Source organism: Cynoglossus semilaevis, chromosome 8 (assembly GCF_000523025.1).
Source record: "Cynoglossus semilaevis isolate Cse_v1.0 chromosome 8, Cse_v1.0, whole genome shotgun sequence".
Taxonomy (NCBI): Eukaryota; Metazoa; Chordata; class Actinopteri; order Pleuronectiformes; family Cynoglossidae; genus Cynoglossus; species Cynoglossus semilaevis.
In genome coordinates, this window is record NC_024314.1 from 11,118,272 (window position 1) to 11,134,079 (window position 15,808).

Genomic DNA, 15,808 nt, shown 5'->3' on the forward strand with positions numbered 1-15,808 from the left:
ATCGGCATTGTATATCTTTTTATTGATTCATAAAATATACACAAATATCATAGTTATAAAGTCAAAGCATGATAAAGAAATGTACAGGACATTTGTCAGCTCTTTACCATTGATGATATCCATCCATCCTGGGAACTCTGGTTCAAAACTGTCCAAAAATATTAACACATACCTCTAAGTCATTGCCTGCCACTGCAGCTGCAGTCGTTACTAACACTCACGGCAGACTCTCAAGGTTGTTTGTTTCCACTCTTCGTCCCCAGAGCTCTCAGGAGGTAAAGAGTAGTCTTCTATTCAGCAGCAGCAGTAGCAGCAGCAACCATATCTTTAAACAATCTGTCATATTCTGGCAGAAATATCTACATATTTGTACATGTTTTAACCAAAAAAAAACTGCAAACCTGAAGAACAAATATAACACCAACACTGAGAACGTTCTCCAATCGTCTGATCCTTGGAGTTAGGAACTTTCCTGTATCGTACAAGCCACATGTCTATTTCTTTACCTCCTTTTTCTTCTATTTTCCTAATAGATGTTAAAGGTTAAGTATGCCAGAATTTTTGGTTGCTGTAAAAAAAATACAAATCACATAGTTCTCGACCGCTGCAGGTGGTACTATAAACCTTAAATCAAGTGTGCTGGTCATTTTTTACATTTATATAAATCTAATCTTGAAATTTAGCAGATAACTGTTTTAACAAGAACCAACAACACCTCCAGCTACACACGATCCTATTTCATTTCCCCCCCCAATACATTAACCATAATTATTCACATTCACATCCACATTGTACCCTCAAGTAAACTTTAAATTAATTTAATGGACCCAAGAAAAGGTAATTTGGAGATATAACTAAGAAAAGTTAGTCTCTAAGAAATGATGCTTCAAGTCAGTTTTGCTTTTTTTAATGGCAGCTAGCAGCCAGTTGTATTACTGCTAGAAAATATTTACAGCCAGAGTCGGTTCCACTGCTACACTGAGTGGCAGTAGAGAGACTGCAAATCGGTTTGTTTTTTTTTCTTAATGGTTATCTCAATGGTAAGCTTTTATGTATTCTTCGGCTATCTTTAAACCATCTTTTAGATAGTTGTACAGAAATTATGGTATAATTTTAGGTTATTTTATTTTTATTTTATGGTTTGCCTTACATCAAATCACGTTTTAGCTCCTTTTGAACTATTTTTGTTTAAATTTACCTGCAGTTATTTTATCATCATAAAGAGACAGAGAGCTTATGGTGTCCATTCAAAACGACAATGACCATAATATTTTTAATGTTTTATGTATTTTTAGTTAGGTTAGGAGAATTTCTGTCTCTCTTTAAGACTTACATCCTATTCCTCTCATCCTCTTTCTCCCTATAGCAAAGCTAAGGGCAAAACAAATATCTAAGACAATAACACGCACACAGATAGACAGACAAACACTGACATTTACTGACAGAAAGCAGCCTGGTTTCACAAATGCAGTCTCTCTCAGTCTCGCCTTTTCTGGCTCCATGTCCAAGCAAATTATGTTATCTCATCTATAAGCCTAAATATTGTCATCCTCATCATCATACTTGTATATATATATATCTTTGTTCATGATCACTACTAGCAGCAGATGTAGCTGTCAAACATTAGCAGGTTGATGATTGTTATATTTTTTTTAATTTAAACACCAGTGTAAACCACAGAGTTACTGAAATTCAATCAATTTTGTGCACATTTGTTTTTTTTTAGCTGAGTTGATGACCAGGTCAACCACTCTGGCTCTGCACCTGAAAAAGCAGCATCGGGCCAAACATCTGTTCCTCTGAGTGTTTTGTCCTCATCTTAATGTTTTATATTTCTACGTTGAGCCACTCACACAGTACTGACAGCAACATGGATGTCCCTGTCCCTGACCTTTAAGACCTCAACAGTCCTTTACATCCTGTGCCTTCACTCATTCATGTTGGATTCATCCATTTGAAGTGTCGGGGTATTGACACTCTGCAGCTGCTGGAATATAAGAGTAAAAACAGAAGAGCAAAATATATTAGCATTAGGAGGTATTGATTATAAAATATATATATCTAACTAGTTCTTCTGGTAGCTACTAGTACTAGTTCTTATAGATTTTACCTGAACCTTTCTCTCATGGAATCTTACACTTTCTATTGTCTGGCCTTTAACAAAACACCCTAAATGGAAATGTGTGGATTTTGTTTGTTTAGAATAGGACAGATTTGTTGTTTTCCACTCCAATAGTGCACCTCAAATATATACTACAGAAAGATACACCCCCTCCCCATATCATGTGAACTCCAATGAAATTCCAGACTTTTAATGGACCTTCGGCCCCAGGCTGTCAGATTCTGTGTGTAAACGTTGCATGTCCGTACCTGCTGCTGACTTGCACTTCAGCCAGGACGACCTCACTTTGCCAGATGTTCAAACGGTACGCTGACCTGCAGAAGAACAGAGAAACGAGAAGCTTGAAGCAGTACAAAGACAGACACCTGAGGAAGAAGGACAGAGGAGAAGACTTTCTTCTGACATTTTAGCTCTGTGTGGTTTTGAGGTCAGAATGTGATTGATGATTGGCTTCACAAACACTATCTCCTCAAAAAAAAGGAGTTACTGTACTCGTCCTACTAAGAGTAACTGAAGTTGCACCGCACAGAACAAATTACCTTTTTATGAATTTTAAGTAGACAGTATGACTTTAGACTTATAGTTCTGCAGCAACTGAACAAGATTGTTTTAAAAATGTCCTACCATTTTTTAAAATTTAATATAAAGAGTTTAGAATTTTCTTTAGAACATGAACAACAACAAAAAAAAAACAGAAAGAAAATATTCATTCAGTTCAAAACTAGAGAATTAACCTCCTGTTTGTTTTTGGACTGTAGGAGTTAATTACCTGTGATGCTGTGATACGAGATTGGTCCAGGCGTGCATTGAGCTCGGAGGAGGAGACATTGGCTGGGGCTCCACGATGAAGCCTCATGGCCACCTTCCTTTCTCTCTCTGCGCGCTCCGCCCTTCCAGCCTGAGGTGAACGGTTTGCTGCAAACACAAATTTGGACTCAGCTATTTAGGCTAGCCTTAGCTGTTTACCTAGATTGCTACCTTTAAATGTTGCCCTCATTATTTGTTACTTGTTTATTTGTAACTATTTTCTATACAGTATATCTAAGTTATATGATGATGATATACTGACCTGCCTGCTGCCCCCCTCGTGTGGCTGGGTTTGAAGGAGCAGCAGCATCAGCTTCATTTCTGACCCTGTTGGCTGCTGAAGGGTTTGGTCCAGGCGGCAGACCTCGACCTCCAGCACCTCTCTGGCCTCCACCTCCTCGTTCCTCGCCGTCTTTGCCTTCCCTTCTCTCTCTGTCGCAATCCTCTGTTGTTCTGCTGGCTCCCTGTGTCAGTGTGAAGAACAAGGAAGGAGAGGAATATTGTCAAAAAGACTATTTTTTTTCAATTTCAGTGTTTGACCTACTATGCCAAAGGAGGTCACTTACAAACTTTAGCATGTTCCAGTCAAAGACGTAGTCGTAGGAAAAGCCCTGTCTGTGGAAAAGGTTTCTGAAGAGCTGCCTCAGGAAGGAGTAGTCAGGCTTGTCGTCAAATCGCAGCGAGCGACACAAATTCAGGTAAGTGGAGAACTCAGCTGGAGAACACAAGACCATAAGAGACTCAAGGCTTTGAAACATAGAAGTTTCCCACATCATTTTTGTGACGTGCACTCACAGGGGTAACCTTTGCAGAGCACCTCGATGGGTGTGGACATTTTCTTCTCACTGATGCGCTCATATTTCTGCCTCTTGGTGGCAGCCTTCAGGCCCTGCCAGGGCAGAGAACCCAGGTTGAAGTACATGAGAACATAGCCTAAAGACTCCAAATCATCTCTCCTCGACTGCTCTGTGAATAGAACAGAAGGAAAAAAAATGAAAAACAAGAGAAGAATAAATAGATTCTCACTCATGAAGAATTCCAGGCACTGTACCAATTCCCAGATGAGTGTTGATGGAGGCATATCGGGCCGTTCCAGTGAGGTTCTTATTCTCACGGTAAGGGATGTGCTGGTGTGTTCGGGCGTCACGGTATTTCTTGGCCAGACCAAAGTCGATAATGTAGACCAAGTTGCCCTTTTTGCCAAGTCCCATCAGGAAATTATCGGGCTTCACATCTCTGTGGATAAAGTTCTTGGAGTGGATGTACTCGATCCTGCTGATCTGCAGCGGGTAAAGGAAAATGATCCATATAATTTGCTGGGTTAAATAAACAATTCAAGTGTTTGTTATTAGAGTTAGTGCAAACAACAATGTTTTCTGTGACAGATATTATAGAAAAAACCTATTTGTAAAAGATAGTTGGAAAGAAATTAAAAGGAAAACACTTGTTTTGTTACAGTATGCAGGATACAAATACTCCCACTGTAAAGACACCTGAGGAGGATGTGTTCAGAATTAGGTCACCATGTTGATCTTAAAGCCACAGATGAGCGTAAATGTGACAATAAAAATATATGATTTATTTAAAGGCAATAAAAAGATTGAAAGAGATCTGAGATGGAAGTCAATCTCAAGTTTCAAACCCATTCAAATGTGATCTAAAAATAGAGCCATACTGCTACTACATGTATATGACAGGCAGCCTGATATTGACTCCAGCAGCAATGATACTATTTATTGTCTTCACCTGATTTATTTTCATTGTGATTTTTTTCCCAGCTGTGTTGAATCTACGGTGGACTTAGTAGTAGTCAGTACTGCAGGACTGTGGGGACTGAAGGTCGAGGATCAGTCAGAAAGACTGGTTACTGATAAGGGAGTGTTTACGGTGAGTGTTTACAGTAAAGTATGCAGCCAGTCAGTCAGTCAGTCACTAAGTCATCCTCACCATCTGGTCAGCCAGCAGCAGCACCGTCTTCAGACTGAACTTTCTGGAGCAGAAGTTGAACAGATCCTCCAGACTGGGGCCTAGCAGCTCCATCACCATCACGTTGTAGTCTCCTTCAGCTCCACACCACTTTATAGATGGAATGCCCACTGTTGGGAGAAAAGGGGAGCAGGAGTCGGCCATTTATGTTTTCTACTGAATGTGAAGCATGTAGCCCCGTGTCTTTTAGCGTAATTAACCCACAGTATACTTTAAACAACTACAACTATTTATTTTTTGATTACTAAACCAATATACTAACCTCCACCCTGCATCATCTTGTAGAACTTGCTCTCGATGTGGAGCTGTGGGTGTTTGGTTTTCACACATTCGAGTTTGATGGCCACTTCCTCTCCTGTGGCAATGTTAGAGCCTGGAGTAGAAAGGCAGAGGTGAACATTCACATCAGCAGAGGAATTCCTAAAAATAAAAAATCTGAATCCTACACATAAATGATTCACTCTAACTAATAGTAGGACTTGTGGATCTGAATTCTGAAGTCCAGCCCCAAACAATTACAGAGCTGCCTTAGTATTGCCTCCATGATTTTACTAATGTCTGTTTCTATACACAGTCTGTAATTAAAAATATCACTTGTTCACCGTTTTCAGTTGGAAATTGTCAAACTAGCTTTGGAGATTTGGATTTGGATTTCAGTTCACACATGATAAAAGCTGCCAGACATTAGGTGATGACCCCTAGATTCAAGCCACAAAAAACAAGACTTTACTGTACAACTAAAAGCCTTTCAAGGTACTCAGCTGTTTTAGGGGCCAGTTCCTGGTCCCAAACCACAGAGGACTGTCTGCTATGGCCCTGAATTGTGGCAGTTTATGAGCAGGACATTATAAGAACTCACCCAGATAAATATCTCCAAAGGATCCACTACCAATCTTCCGCCCAAGACGATACTTGTTTCCTACCCTCAACTCCATGGCTTTTTGGTTCTTCAGCTCACTGCAGAGGTAAACGCACACACGCACACACACATACACACACAGTACACAAGAAGAGAGAGAGTTGTCATCAATCAGTGGTGATCAATAGAAAAAGGACACAGTGGCGCAAAGCTGCAGACTTTAGTCTCTGAGCTGCTGTATCACTGAGGAAGATGAAAGGGGAAAAAATATAATCAAAACAAAGACACAGGAGGAAAACTATGGAATAAAACCGTTTACACACAAACCAAAACAGTGATGCAGTGAGTCCTTTACACAAAAAGGGTGTTGTTGCTTTTTTTAGCCATAAAGTGACTAAAAATGTAAATTTAGAATTTAAAAAAAGATAAATAAATTGTGACTTTAACAACTACCCTAAACCAGTAAAACTCTAAATAAAAGTAGTGCAGAAATATTTAGTGGGTCTGAAACACAGCAAAATAATAGGAGACATTTGAAGATATTTGTCATAACCAAAATGTAAGGAAATGTTTTAACGTTCAAATTTACTTGCAATGGTAGACAAAAATAACCAACAGCTCAAAAAAAAAGTCAAAAGATAGCTGCACAAACCTGAAACCTAGCTAAAAGTTAGCCAAAAGTAGCTGCACAGTAGCCAGGAGACTTAAAATAGTTAGTTGAGGAAACATCATATTAAGTTAGCCAAAAATAGGTTAAATCCTGAAGCAGTATAAAGTTAGCCAAAGCAGACCTTAAAGTTAGTAAAAAACAAATAACAAATAAATTTGCTAATAAATAACATGAGATACAAAAGCTAAAAGGGTAGATGAGTTTTAAGAATTGCTGAATGTTAGCCACAAATAGGTTAACTATTGTCCAGAACTACAAGTTGGGCAAATAAAAAACTCTGAATAATTATTCCTTAAATTATTAAACATTTGTCAAGACATTAGCAAAAACGTGTGTCTGGTTGCTTAAAGTTAAAGGTACAAACATAATCCATTTAGTCTGAGTTTCTGACCCGAGTCTGCTGTCAAAATACTAATGAGTCATGTTTTCCTCTGCCAGGCCTTGAACCTGTGTCCTCTGAAATGCAGGATGTCTAACAGGTTCATTTGTTTATTTTTGGGCTGCACTCTAGATTTACACAACCACATATGCAGCCCAGTGCTGGGAAAACAAGGCCATTGCTGCTGCTGTTGCTGCTGCACAGCACCACAAAAGGCATGATGTGATGTTTTTCATCCACCCTCTGCCCTCACATCACTGTGGTCCTAACTACACCTCCAGAACCGCACCCTCTGTCCTGGAGCTTCAGAATGCACACAGTCTCCAGCTCATTCATCCTACGCCGTGACCACGCGCGCGCGCGCGCAAACACACACACACGCACCTCCTCACCGGGTCGTCTAAGGCTCCTTGCTCCAGCGGGCTGTGTCTCACTCAGGACCCTGGACAGCGAAGCTCGGCCGCGGCTCCGGACGGTTCATGATCCCGGTCACGTGTCACCCAGAAAAACACTCCACAGAAGGAGAAAATAACAAAAGAGAGGAAAAATAATGGGAAAAGGAGTCTCTTCCTTCACCTCCTCTTCTCCTCCCAAAATAAGACAGAATAATGCGCCACGCGTTCTTTTCTGACGCCGAATTAGCTGGTATTCGATTAAAATAGTCAAATTAAAGCCTGACGGCACTAATGTTCTCTCTCTCTCTGTGTGGGAGACACACGCCCTCACCCGTTTCTCCCTCTCTCACTTTACACCATTGACAGAATCGATGATGTCATGCTCAGACATGCAGAGATGCCCGGATTGTCTTAAAGCTGCAGCTCCACTGTGTGTGCGCGTGTTTGTGCGTAGACGGAAAGAGTACACACACCATTTTCAGAAATGTTGCTGATTTTTCACAAGTAAAGTTACAAATTGGTCATTCATTTCCGGTGGTTTTCAAACAGGGGTACATGCCCTGCGGGGGTACCTGAAGGCACTCCAATGGTTGGTATTTTACAAAAACATATTTTGAAAATATCATTAATTTAAGAATTATTTATAAAGGTTTTGTTCTTGTATCTTTATCAACGGTATGCTGCAGTATCCAACAACAGCAGCCATTTTCATAGGCACGGCGATTATATGATTATGGATCCCGGAGCTATAGCGTCGATTCGCCCTTGCCTTAGTCTTGCCTTAGAAGGTTTGGGTCGAAGAACTGCGTGCTCTCCATATAGGGATCCCACAGTGGAGGTTAAAGGTTGAAAACTCCCGCGCTTGCGTCTCCGCTTGAACGCAGCTCCGCCTCTCTGTTGCCTTTACACCACTAACCTTTCCCAACGCCACACATGAACAACAATTGCGGAAACCCTGCGGCTCCAAAACGTGTTGAAGAAAGTAATTCGGTTAGTTGGAATGCTAAAGTTAGCCATTTCCGTCTTTCCCCTCTTCTCTTTCGAGTTTTACAGTTTGCAACTTTTGCGCATGCGCTGTGGAGACGAAACTGCAGATGCAGAATATACTTTTTATTAAGCCAAAAGTGACCAAAATGTAAAACAAACAGAAACTGGTTAAATGACAGAACACCAAGTCATAGACGCCAATTAGCTAAAAGATTATTTCAAATGAGTATAGAAATAGAGAGTAAAAATAAATCAGAAAAAAATAGTAGTACAAATATAGTTGAACGTGAAATTTTTTCTCTTGGTAAAGTCTGAAGAAAACATAACAAAGGGTTTCTAAAGGTTAATGGAGAATTAAGAAGCTTACAATACGTGAAATGGCCTTGAAAATGTTTTTAAATTTACTTAAGGTTAGCCAAAAATGTTAATTATACGTACAAAATAACTGAGGTTTAGGTGAATAATTAGAATCTTAAAAGGCCTGTAATTTATAATAAAAGATGCAATAAATGAATTTACAGCTTTAACAACAATAATTCAAAAAGTTAATTGTTGCCCTGAAATTGTACACTAGCAAAACAAAAAAGATTGACCTATCGCCAATAATACATACAGACACTAATATTGCTGCAATATCTGTGTCTATGTATTAGTGGCAATAGGTAAATCTTTTTTATCAAAGTTGGGCAACAAATCAGTGAAGTTTAGCCAAAAAAGTAATAATGTACAACTTAGCTAAACAGCTCAACTCAAAATAAAAAAGTCAAAATATGATCTGATTAGAAAATATCTAAATTTGCAAAAAAAATCCCAACCCAAAACATTACCATTTTCACAGAATTTTGCAATTGTTTTTAATAAAATTCAACTGGAGATTAATGATGCTACTTTTTGTTTCAGGGTAAAAACTGCATGTTAGCTTTGAAAGAAAAATAGAAGACAAGACACAAAGTTCAATTCAACCTTTATTATCTTGTTCTTTTCTGCTTTAAATTAATTTCCTCTCCTTTTTTTTGTAACATCTGAAATAAATGATAACATCCTGAACAGGAGTGATAATAAAGACAGACTTAATTTAAATGGATACATTAACAAACAAACAAACAAACAGTAAAAGGTATGTAATGTCTTTTTAACGTGTCTGTAAAACACTGTTCCAGCTCAGCTTGGTGTGGTAGGATTTGGCATCATTAACACAAATGCCGTCAGTTGGTTACATTTGTCTTAAAAACAAACAAAAAAAAATAGCATTATCTTATTGCATTTGACAAGAAAACAAATACAAACAAAAGAGAGAGAAAAAAATGCTGCTAAAAAACAAACAACGCAGACAACTTAAGAGACGTATGCAATAGTGCCGATGTTTTTGAACTTTTTAGCTTTTCACTGCAAATCTGTCAAACGCGCGCGCACACGCACAAACAAACACAAGGGTATACACCAATCTCATGAACCTCATTAACGAGAGAGAGAAAAAAAACACATTCAACATTGTGGCATCGACACAGACACTCATTATCATCATCATCTTCATCACATTCGTTCATACTGTAATGTCCTTTCATGCACACACTCACAGGTAGGGTGAGGGTCACAGGGGTGGAGGTGAGGGTCAGAGGTGTGTGTGTGTGTGTGTGTGTGTGGGGGGGTGGCGAGTACAGCCAGTAAATACGTTGTCATGGATTTAACGTCAGGACAATAAGCATCATAACCAGAACTGATTTTCGTCTGCAGTAAGTAAATATACAAAGTACAAAGAATGCGAAAAAAATCATCATGACAGCGAGGTCAGTGTTTTTCTCAGGAAGGGAAAGAAATTTGACAATTTTCTAATACAAGATTCACTTTTTAACAACAATGGACACGAGTGAGGTAAGGAAAAGGACTGGAAAAAAAATCTTTTACCATCTTCACAATTCTGACTTTTTCTTAATTTAATTTTCCAACTCTCATAAATCTGATCATTTTTGATGTTTCTCAGATTTTTAACAGTTCTTGAAATTCTGATAATATTTCTCATACATTTCCCTCAGAATTTTTACTTTAGTCAGAAAGAAACCAACTTCAGAATTCTGACATTTTTCTTATGGATTTGACCCACCTGCTAGAACTGTGATTTTTCTCCAACATTTAGACTGTTTCCCTGAAGGTGCAACTGAGAAAATGTGTAAAATTCAAACATTTTGTTCATGTTATCATTGTCAATTATTTTAAGACTTGTGAGTATAAGGAATTTTCACCACTGGTCTTAATATCAAAACATTACATTATTTTCCTGCAGACAGAGACTTTCCCCTTTACAATCAAAATTTAACATTGTGTCCCATAATTTTGACCCTTTCTCAGTACTCACATTTTGCACTTATATTTCACTTCAAATTTGCTAATATGATTTTTATCCATATTTGTTTTTCTTATTTAAAGACATCGTTATAGATCGTAATTCGGAGTAAATTTTCTTTTGAAATCAAGAAACAACTTTCATTTTACAAAGCAATATTCTCCCATAATTCTGATGCTTTTGCCTCAGAATTCTGGGGGAAAAAAAGTCAAAAGTAAAAGAAAAAGAAATTCCATGTTATTAATCCTCTTCTGTAAACAAGGATAAAACAATTCTGTTAAACAAAAAGTCGGGTGGAAATTATAAAATGCTGCTGCTGCTGCTATGACGGCCAAGGCCACTGCTGTTGTAACATGTTGTCATCCAGTATAAGGTCTGTACGGTTGTTGTGTTGTAGCTCTGTTCAGGACACATAAATGGGCAGGATTTGTGGATGAAGTGTCAACAACAAACCCAAAGGCAAATATAGTGCAAGTTTGGCTAATGTTGTTTTTTGACTGGATTTTTAAAAATATTTTTAAACCCTGGGTCCCATGTTGATGGTGTCGTTCCATCCAGGTAGAGATGTCAGTACCAACGTTAAACACTCCTTCTCCACATCTCCTAGGCTGATGATCGTCAGTAGTGTGGCGCCGTCCCCATATTTTTTTTGAACAAACTCCAGATCCTTTTCCGCGACTTTCAAGCTTCCAAACGTGAGAACTCAGAAGTACGACTGCTAGGTCTCTACGAGGGCTCAGTTTGCAAGTCTCAATTTTTTTTCGAGAAACGATCATTAAATAGTGATACAAAAGGAAAAGAAGAAAGAAAAACAAAAAAGAAAATACATGTGGCACACTTTAAAACAGCAATAGCTAAACTTGTTGACATGTAGGACTCTGGCTGAGCTTGTCTACAGTGCATGCCTGAGTGACTGGCTCTGTGAATGCAGATGGTGGGGTGTTGGAGTAAAAAGACAGAAGGAGTTGTCCAGTTGTGTCCTAAAGAGTTTAATGGAGTTCACCTCCCTCCCACCCACCCCCCCAGTTTCAAGTTTTACTGTTGTCTTCATTTAAAGTTAAACGGTTTCATATGTATGTTTGTGTGTAGTAATATTGTGTGGTTTTCTGCCAGTGTAGCTTCAATTCACAAACAACTCTAGCAATTTTCAACAAAGAGTACTGTTGGGATCACAGAGTACTGTCAGTGGGCGGGGACAGAAGAGAAAACTTGGTCCGACAAACTCAGAAACCGATGATAATTTGTCACCAAAACATTACCTAAATAACATACTGTACAGTAGAAAACCTCATAACTGTAACTTTGCCCTTTTGTTTAGAAAACATGTTGTGGCACAATGCCATTTGTTATTCTGATTGGATGTTTTTGTCTGGTGACTTTTCTCTCACAACAGAGGGCAACATTATCGTGCAGACAGACTGCATCCAAGCATCCTTCCTTGCTGCCACCACCCAAAGTGAAAAATGTCAGGGGAAAAAAAAAAAAAAAAATCACAAAATCCCACAGGTAAAAAGTTTTTGTATTTGCACCTCTGTAAGATTGTACCACAGCCAATCGCATGCAATGGTCTAGATGAGCAGATTCAGCAGTATTTATGTTGCTTGAGGCAACACTGTTGTCACCTTAGCATCTGTGCAAAACAGCTTGGGCCCTTGGCTTCTAATAGGCCCAGATATTTGAGAGTATTCAACACTAACACTACATTCAGGTCACTGTTCAGATCTTGAAAAATATCAATACTTGTTCTTCAATTGCAACAAATACACTGTACAGAAAAACATCAGCAAGCAAAGTGAGCCAAAGGAATTACTGCCTGTTAACATTCACAAAAACTCCTCATAACTACCTTACAGAACGCCACCGTGGGCATTCAACACAGTCATCGTCAAAAAGCAACCTCAAGTAAATGCTGACCTACATTTTTTTGTGCTGCCAGTTTTCTGTGTGATGCTCCAGACGCTCATAGACAGCTGGAGATCTTGAGTGTCACGGTTCTCTTAGAAAACACAGGCAGTTAAAGGTTTTGGCCATTTTTGTGCTTCTGCTCTGTATTCGAATCAAAGGCATGTATAATAAGGGCAGGTCAGAAAAGTCACTCCTGTTTGCTCATTAAGGTCTGTGTTGTAGCTATGCTGGTAACAGCAAACAATCTATTGACTGGTCGGGGTTCTGCCAAAGGCTTAAGCAGTGCAGCAGAGGGATGACCAGTCTCTGAGATATTGTGGCTTCTGGAGAACTGAAAACATGCAACTTGGATTATTTGCTAATGCATCTGTCCATCTACAAAGAGCATTCAAACATGTCTTCTGATGCATAAAGAGCACCCCTACAGGAGCATGCAATGTCTACTTCAAACAGCTTAATGTCGTCTTAACCTTTGATACTGCGCTTCCATCTTCATGCTCAAATGGATGTTCAAACTTCGGTGAAAAGTGACAGCAGGTGCATGTTGCATAGAACTTCTAATTGTATTCTGTGAATGTTAAAAGGCAATAGCACAAATTTCAGCCAAACATTTAAGTCTTGATTTGCAAAACCTAGAGTATGTTGGCCAATGACAAGGATAAGTAGGAACCATATTGTCTATCTATAGTATGTTGGACCAGATGTTCTCCTTCTTCCCTTATTAACAGTTTTAACAATACCAGCTGATCCCAAACAGCAGCACCATATGTTAAAAACTGCTGGATTACTCCTTTCATTCACACTTACTCTGCAGGTAAACAAACGCAGAGTCAAATTATGTGTACTATATGTGTGGTTGTGAATGTGCATGTGTGTGTGTGTGTGTGTACATGTGTCAGTCGGGCCCTTAGATGGAGTCAGCTCCACCACCCAGCAGGTCTCCTGGTAGCAGCGAAGCGGGGCTGCCCATCTGATGTCGATCCTCCAGAGCTGGAGAACCCCAGAGGCTGCTGCTCGGATAGCCTGCTCCGCTCATCCCACCCATGCCCCCCCACAAAGCCTGCCTTCCAGCCTCTACTCCTCCAGACCCAACCACCCCAGCGCCGTTACTGCTCCACTGAGTGAAGATACCCAGCCCTGGCCCCTGGGTCGTGGTCTGGTCTGCTGAGCTTCCTGTGCCGTCCAGACTCTGCCATCCGGAGCTGCTGGTGGGTCCGGCTCCTCCGTTTCCTACACCTCCAGCTGTGGATCCTCCTTCGACTCCTCCTCCTCCGGTTATTGCTCCACCTCCAGTAGTGCTTCCTCCATTACCGTTGGCACCAACAGCTGAGGCCACTGTAGACCCAGAGCCTGCAGACCCGGCTGTGCTTCCTCCACTTCCTGTTGCTCCTGCCTGGGAATGTGCAATGTAGCGAGCCACGTCCTCCTCACTCACGAACTCTGCCAAGATGGTGGTATTACCCAGAACACACCTGGCAGAAAACAGGATCTTAAGTTTTATTCACACAAACTACAGTATAACAACAAACAGGGGTTAATAAAAAAGGAAATATGTTTGTTCCTTGTCTATCCACATGGAGTTATCCTGCTTTACAGGTTTAAAAAAAAAAAAAAATCAATAATTGAAGCTCCTTCAAAACCCAACACGTCATAAACCTTTAGAGCTTTTAAACTTGGACAAAAGTTCCAACTACATTTCCATGAGAAAGGTAACAAAAAAGCTTTGTCACAACTTACATGTGAAGTGCACTCTGGGCCTTGGCTGCCTCCTGTCTGGAACAATAACGAATCAGAGCTGTGCCCTGGGTCAGGCCAAGGTGAAAGGTCAGCAAGGGGCCATGCTGCATGCAGATGGTCCTCAGTGTAGAACCATCAATCTGCACAGACAAAGATGGACAACAGAAAGGTTAAAGTCCCAGAGAAGCAACATTAGCCAGTGACTTGTTTTCTTTAACAGTGTGCAACCAAACAACCATCTGTACCTGCGGTGTGAGGTTGCTGAGCACCAACCAGCAGCTTTCCCGTGAGCTACCGTCACTCCAGCTCGAGCCTGAGAAGAATTAAAAATTAAGCAACTTAGACTTTTCTACATCTCTGGGTGAGTTTTATATAATATGTACCCCAATCAGCTATAAACCAGAATGACAATAAACTTTTTTTTTTAAAAACTAAATAAATACCAGTGGTGGCAGAGCTCCCGCCCCACCCCCTGCCAGCTAATCGTGGGGCTCCTCCTGACCAAGGGGAAGACGATGGCTGCTTTTGACTGGCTAGTCCTGGAGGTAGGCGGGACAGCTGAGACTGCTGGCTGCTGCCACGGCTGGCTTTCCAGGACTTGTGTCCAATAGGTTCTGGGGGCCAGCTGGTCTTGTAGTCTGTGTATTTTGCTGTGGGTTCAACACAAGACAGGAAGAAGTAATATTAAAAAAAATGTGCCCACTATTGACGACCAGCTGTTACGTGCGGTGTGGTTAATTGTGATTACTTGAGTTATGTGCGTTGTTGAGGGGACTGTCTGAGGCACTGTAGGGCCAGGCACCAGGTGAAGGCAGCAAGGTGTTGAGGGGAGGGGTGGAATCTGCAAAATAGAAGTGGATTCAAGACTATTTACCAAAAAAGATGTTGAGATCAGGCAGCACCTGAGGAGCACCAGAGCACTTGATGTGCAAAGTGGAGAATAAAGAAAGGTAAAAGGAGTACAACATCTAAACTAGCTATTTTACATGAGAAAGTACAGGGATTTGCTACACATACTGTGAGAGAAAACATGTTATGACTATGCTTTTTTTAAGTTAAAAGTGGATTTTAATGGTCTAAAAGGTTTCCTTGTAAAAAGTTAGAATTTAATAGATTAACTTGCTAAAGATTTTTACCTGTATTGTCTTGTAACAACTGGTGCTCACTATCATTCAGACCTGGGGACACTGCATTTCCCATCATGCTCCCGGGGGTCATGTATGGGTCAGATTCAGGGTCGACACGGTCAATTCCCTTCCAGGGAACACCAGGCTGGAACTCTAACAAACATGTTTCAAAATAAAGAAATAAATATCTATCAACACTTCACTTTCTTTGATATCAACAAAAATCATGAAACCATGAACCCCCCTCCTGCCCTCACTAACCAGGCGGCCAGCTTGTTGTGGTGGTCGGCTTGTTAACCATCTTTCCTGGGGTTCGATGCCAGTTGTCACTCAGGCCGTCTCCCACCATCATGTCATAATGAGAGTAGGGCAAACCTCCTGGCATCTTAATAGGGGTGACAGGACCTGAGGGGGTAGACAGCAGGGTGGTAAAAATATGAATTACAACACCCAACAGCAGATGGATTCACAAATGATCTCATTCCATGTTTTC

The 15,808-nt window shown here is 40.3% G+C and overlaps 2 protein-coding genes across 6 annotated transcripts in view; both read right to left on the minus strand.

The window, feature by feature from the left end:
- Window position 1: 1 nt before the first annotated feature.
- csnk1e (casein kinase 1, epsilon) lies at window positions 2-8,269 on the minus strand. 3 transcript variants are annotated; one of them, XM_017034574.2, is made up of 11 exons: window positions 7,216-8,269; window positions 5,775-5,872; window positions 5,178-5,288; window positions 4,877-5,025; window positions 3,981-4,209; window positions 3,725-3,895; window positions 3,496-3,644; window positions 3,192-3,393; window positions 2,892-3,037; window positions 2,371-2,436; window positions 2-1,984 (listed from the first exon to the last, which is right to left on the minus strand). In XM_017034574.2, the coding sequence occupies exons 2-10, from the start codon at window positions 5,848-5,850 to the stop codon at window positions 2,404-2,406; spliced, it is 1,266 nt and encodes a 421-aa protein (XP_016890063.1). In that variant the 5' UTR covers window positions 5,851-5,872; window positions 7,216-8,269; the 3' UTR covers window positions 2-1,984; window positions 2,371-2,403. The 3 variants fall into 3 exon arrangements, with proteins under 3 accessions (XP_016890063.1, XP_008312967.1, XP_008312966.1); XM_008314745.3 differs by having other exon boundaries at window positions 2-1,987; window positions 7,216-8,268; XM_008314744.3 differs by having other exon boundaries at window positions 2-1,987; window positions 7,208-8,268.
- An 888-nt stretch (window positions 8,270-9,157) lies between these two features.
- The window catches only part of tnrc6ba (trinucleotide repeat containing adaptor 6Ba), a 17,057-nt gene continuing 10,406 nt past the window's right edge, over window positions 9,158-15,808 (minus strand). For all 3 annotated transcript variants that reach the window (XM_017034261.2, XM_008314740.3, XM_008314739.3), the window contains 7 exons: window positions 15,577-15,720; window positions 15,325-15,468; window positions 14,937-15,029; window positions 14,632-14,838; window positions 14,434-14,501; window positions 14,189-14,328; window positions 9,158-13,923 (listed from right to left, as the gene is read on the minus strand). In XM_017034261.2, coding sequence (XP_016889750.1) covers window positions 13,359-13,923; window positions 14,189-14,328; window positions 14,434-14,501; window positions 14,632-14,838; window positions 14,937-15,029; window positions 15,325-15,468; window positions 15,577-15,720 — 1,361 coding nt within the window. In that variant the 3' untranslated portion in view covers window positions 9,158-13,358. The remainder of the gene's footprint in view (window positions 13,924-14,188; window positions 14,329-14,433; window positions 14,502-14,631; window positions 14,839-14,936; window positions 15,030-15,324; window positions 15,469-15,576; window positions 15,721-15,808) is intronic.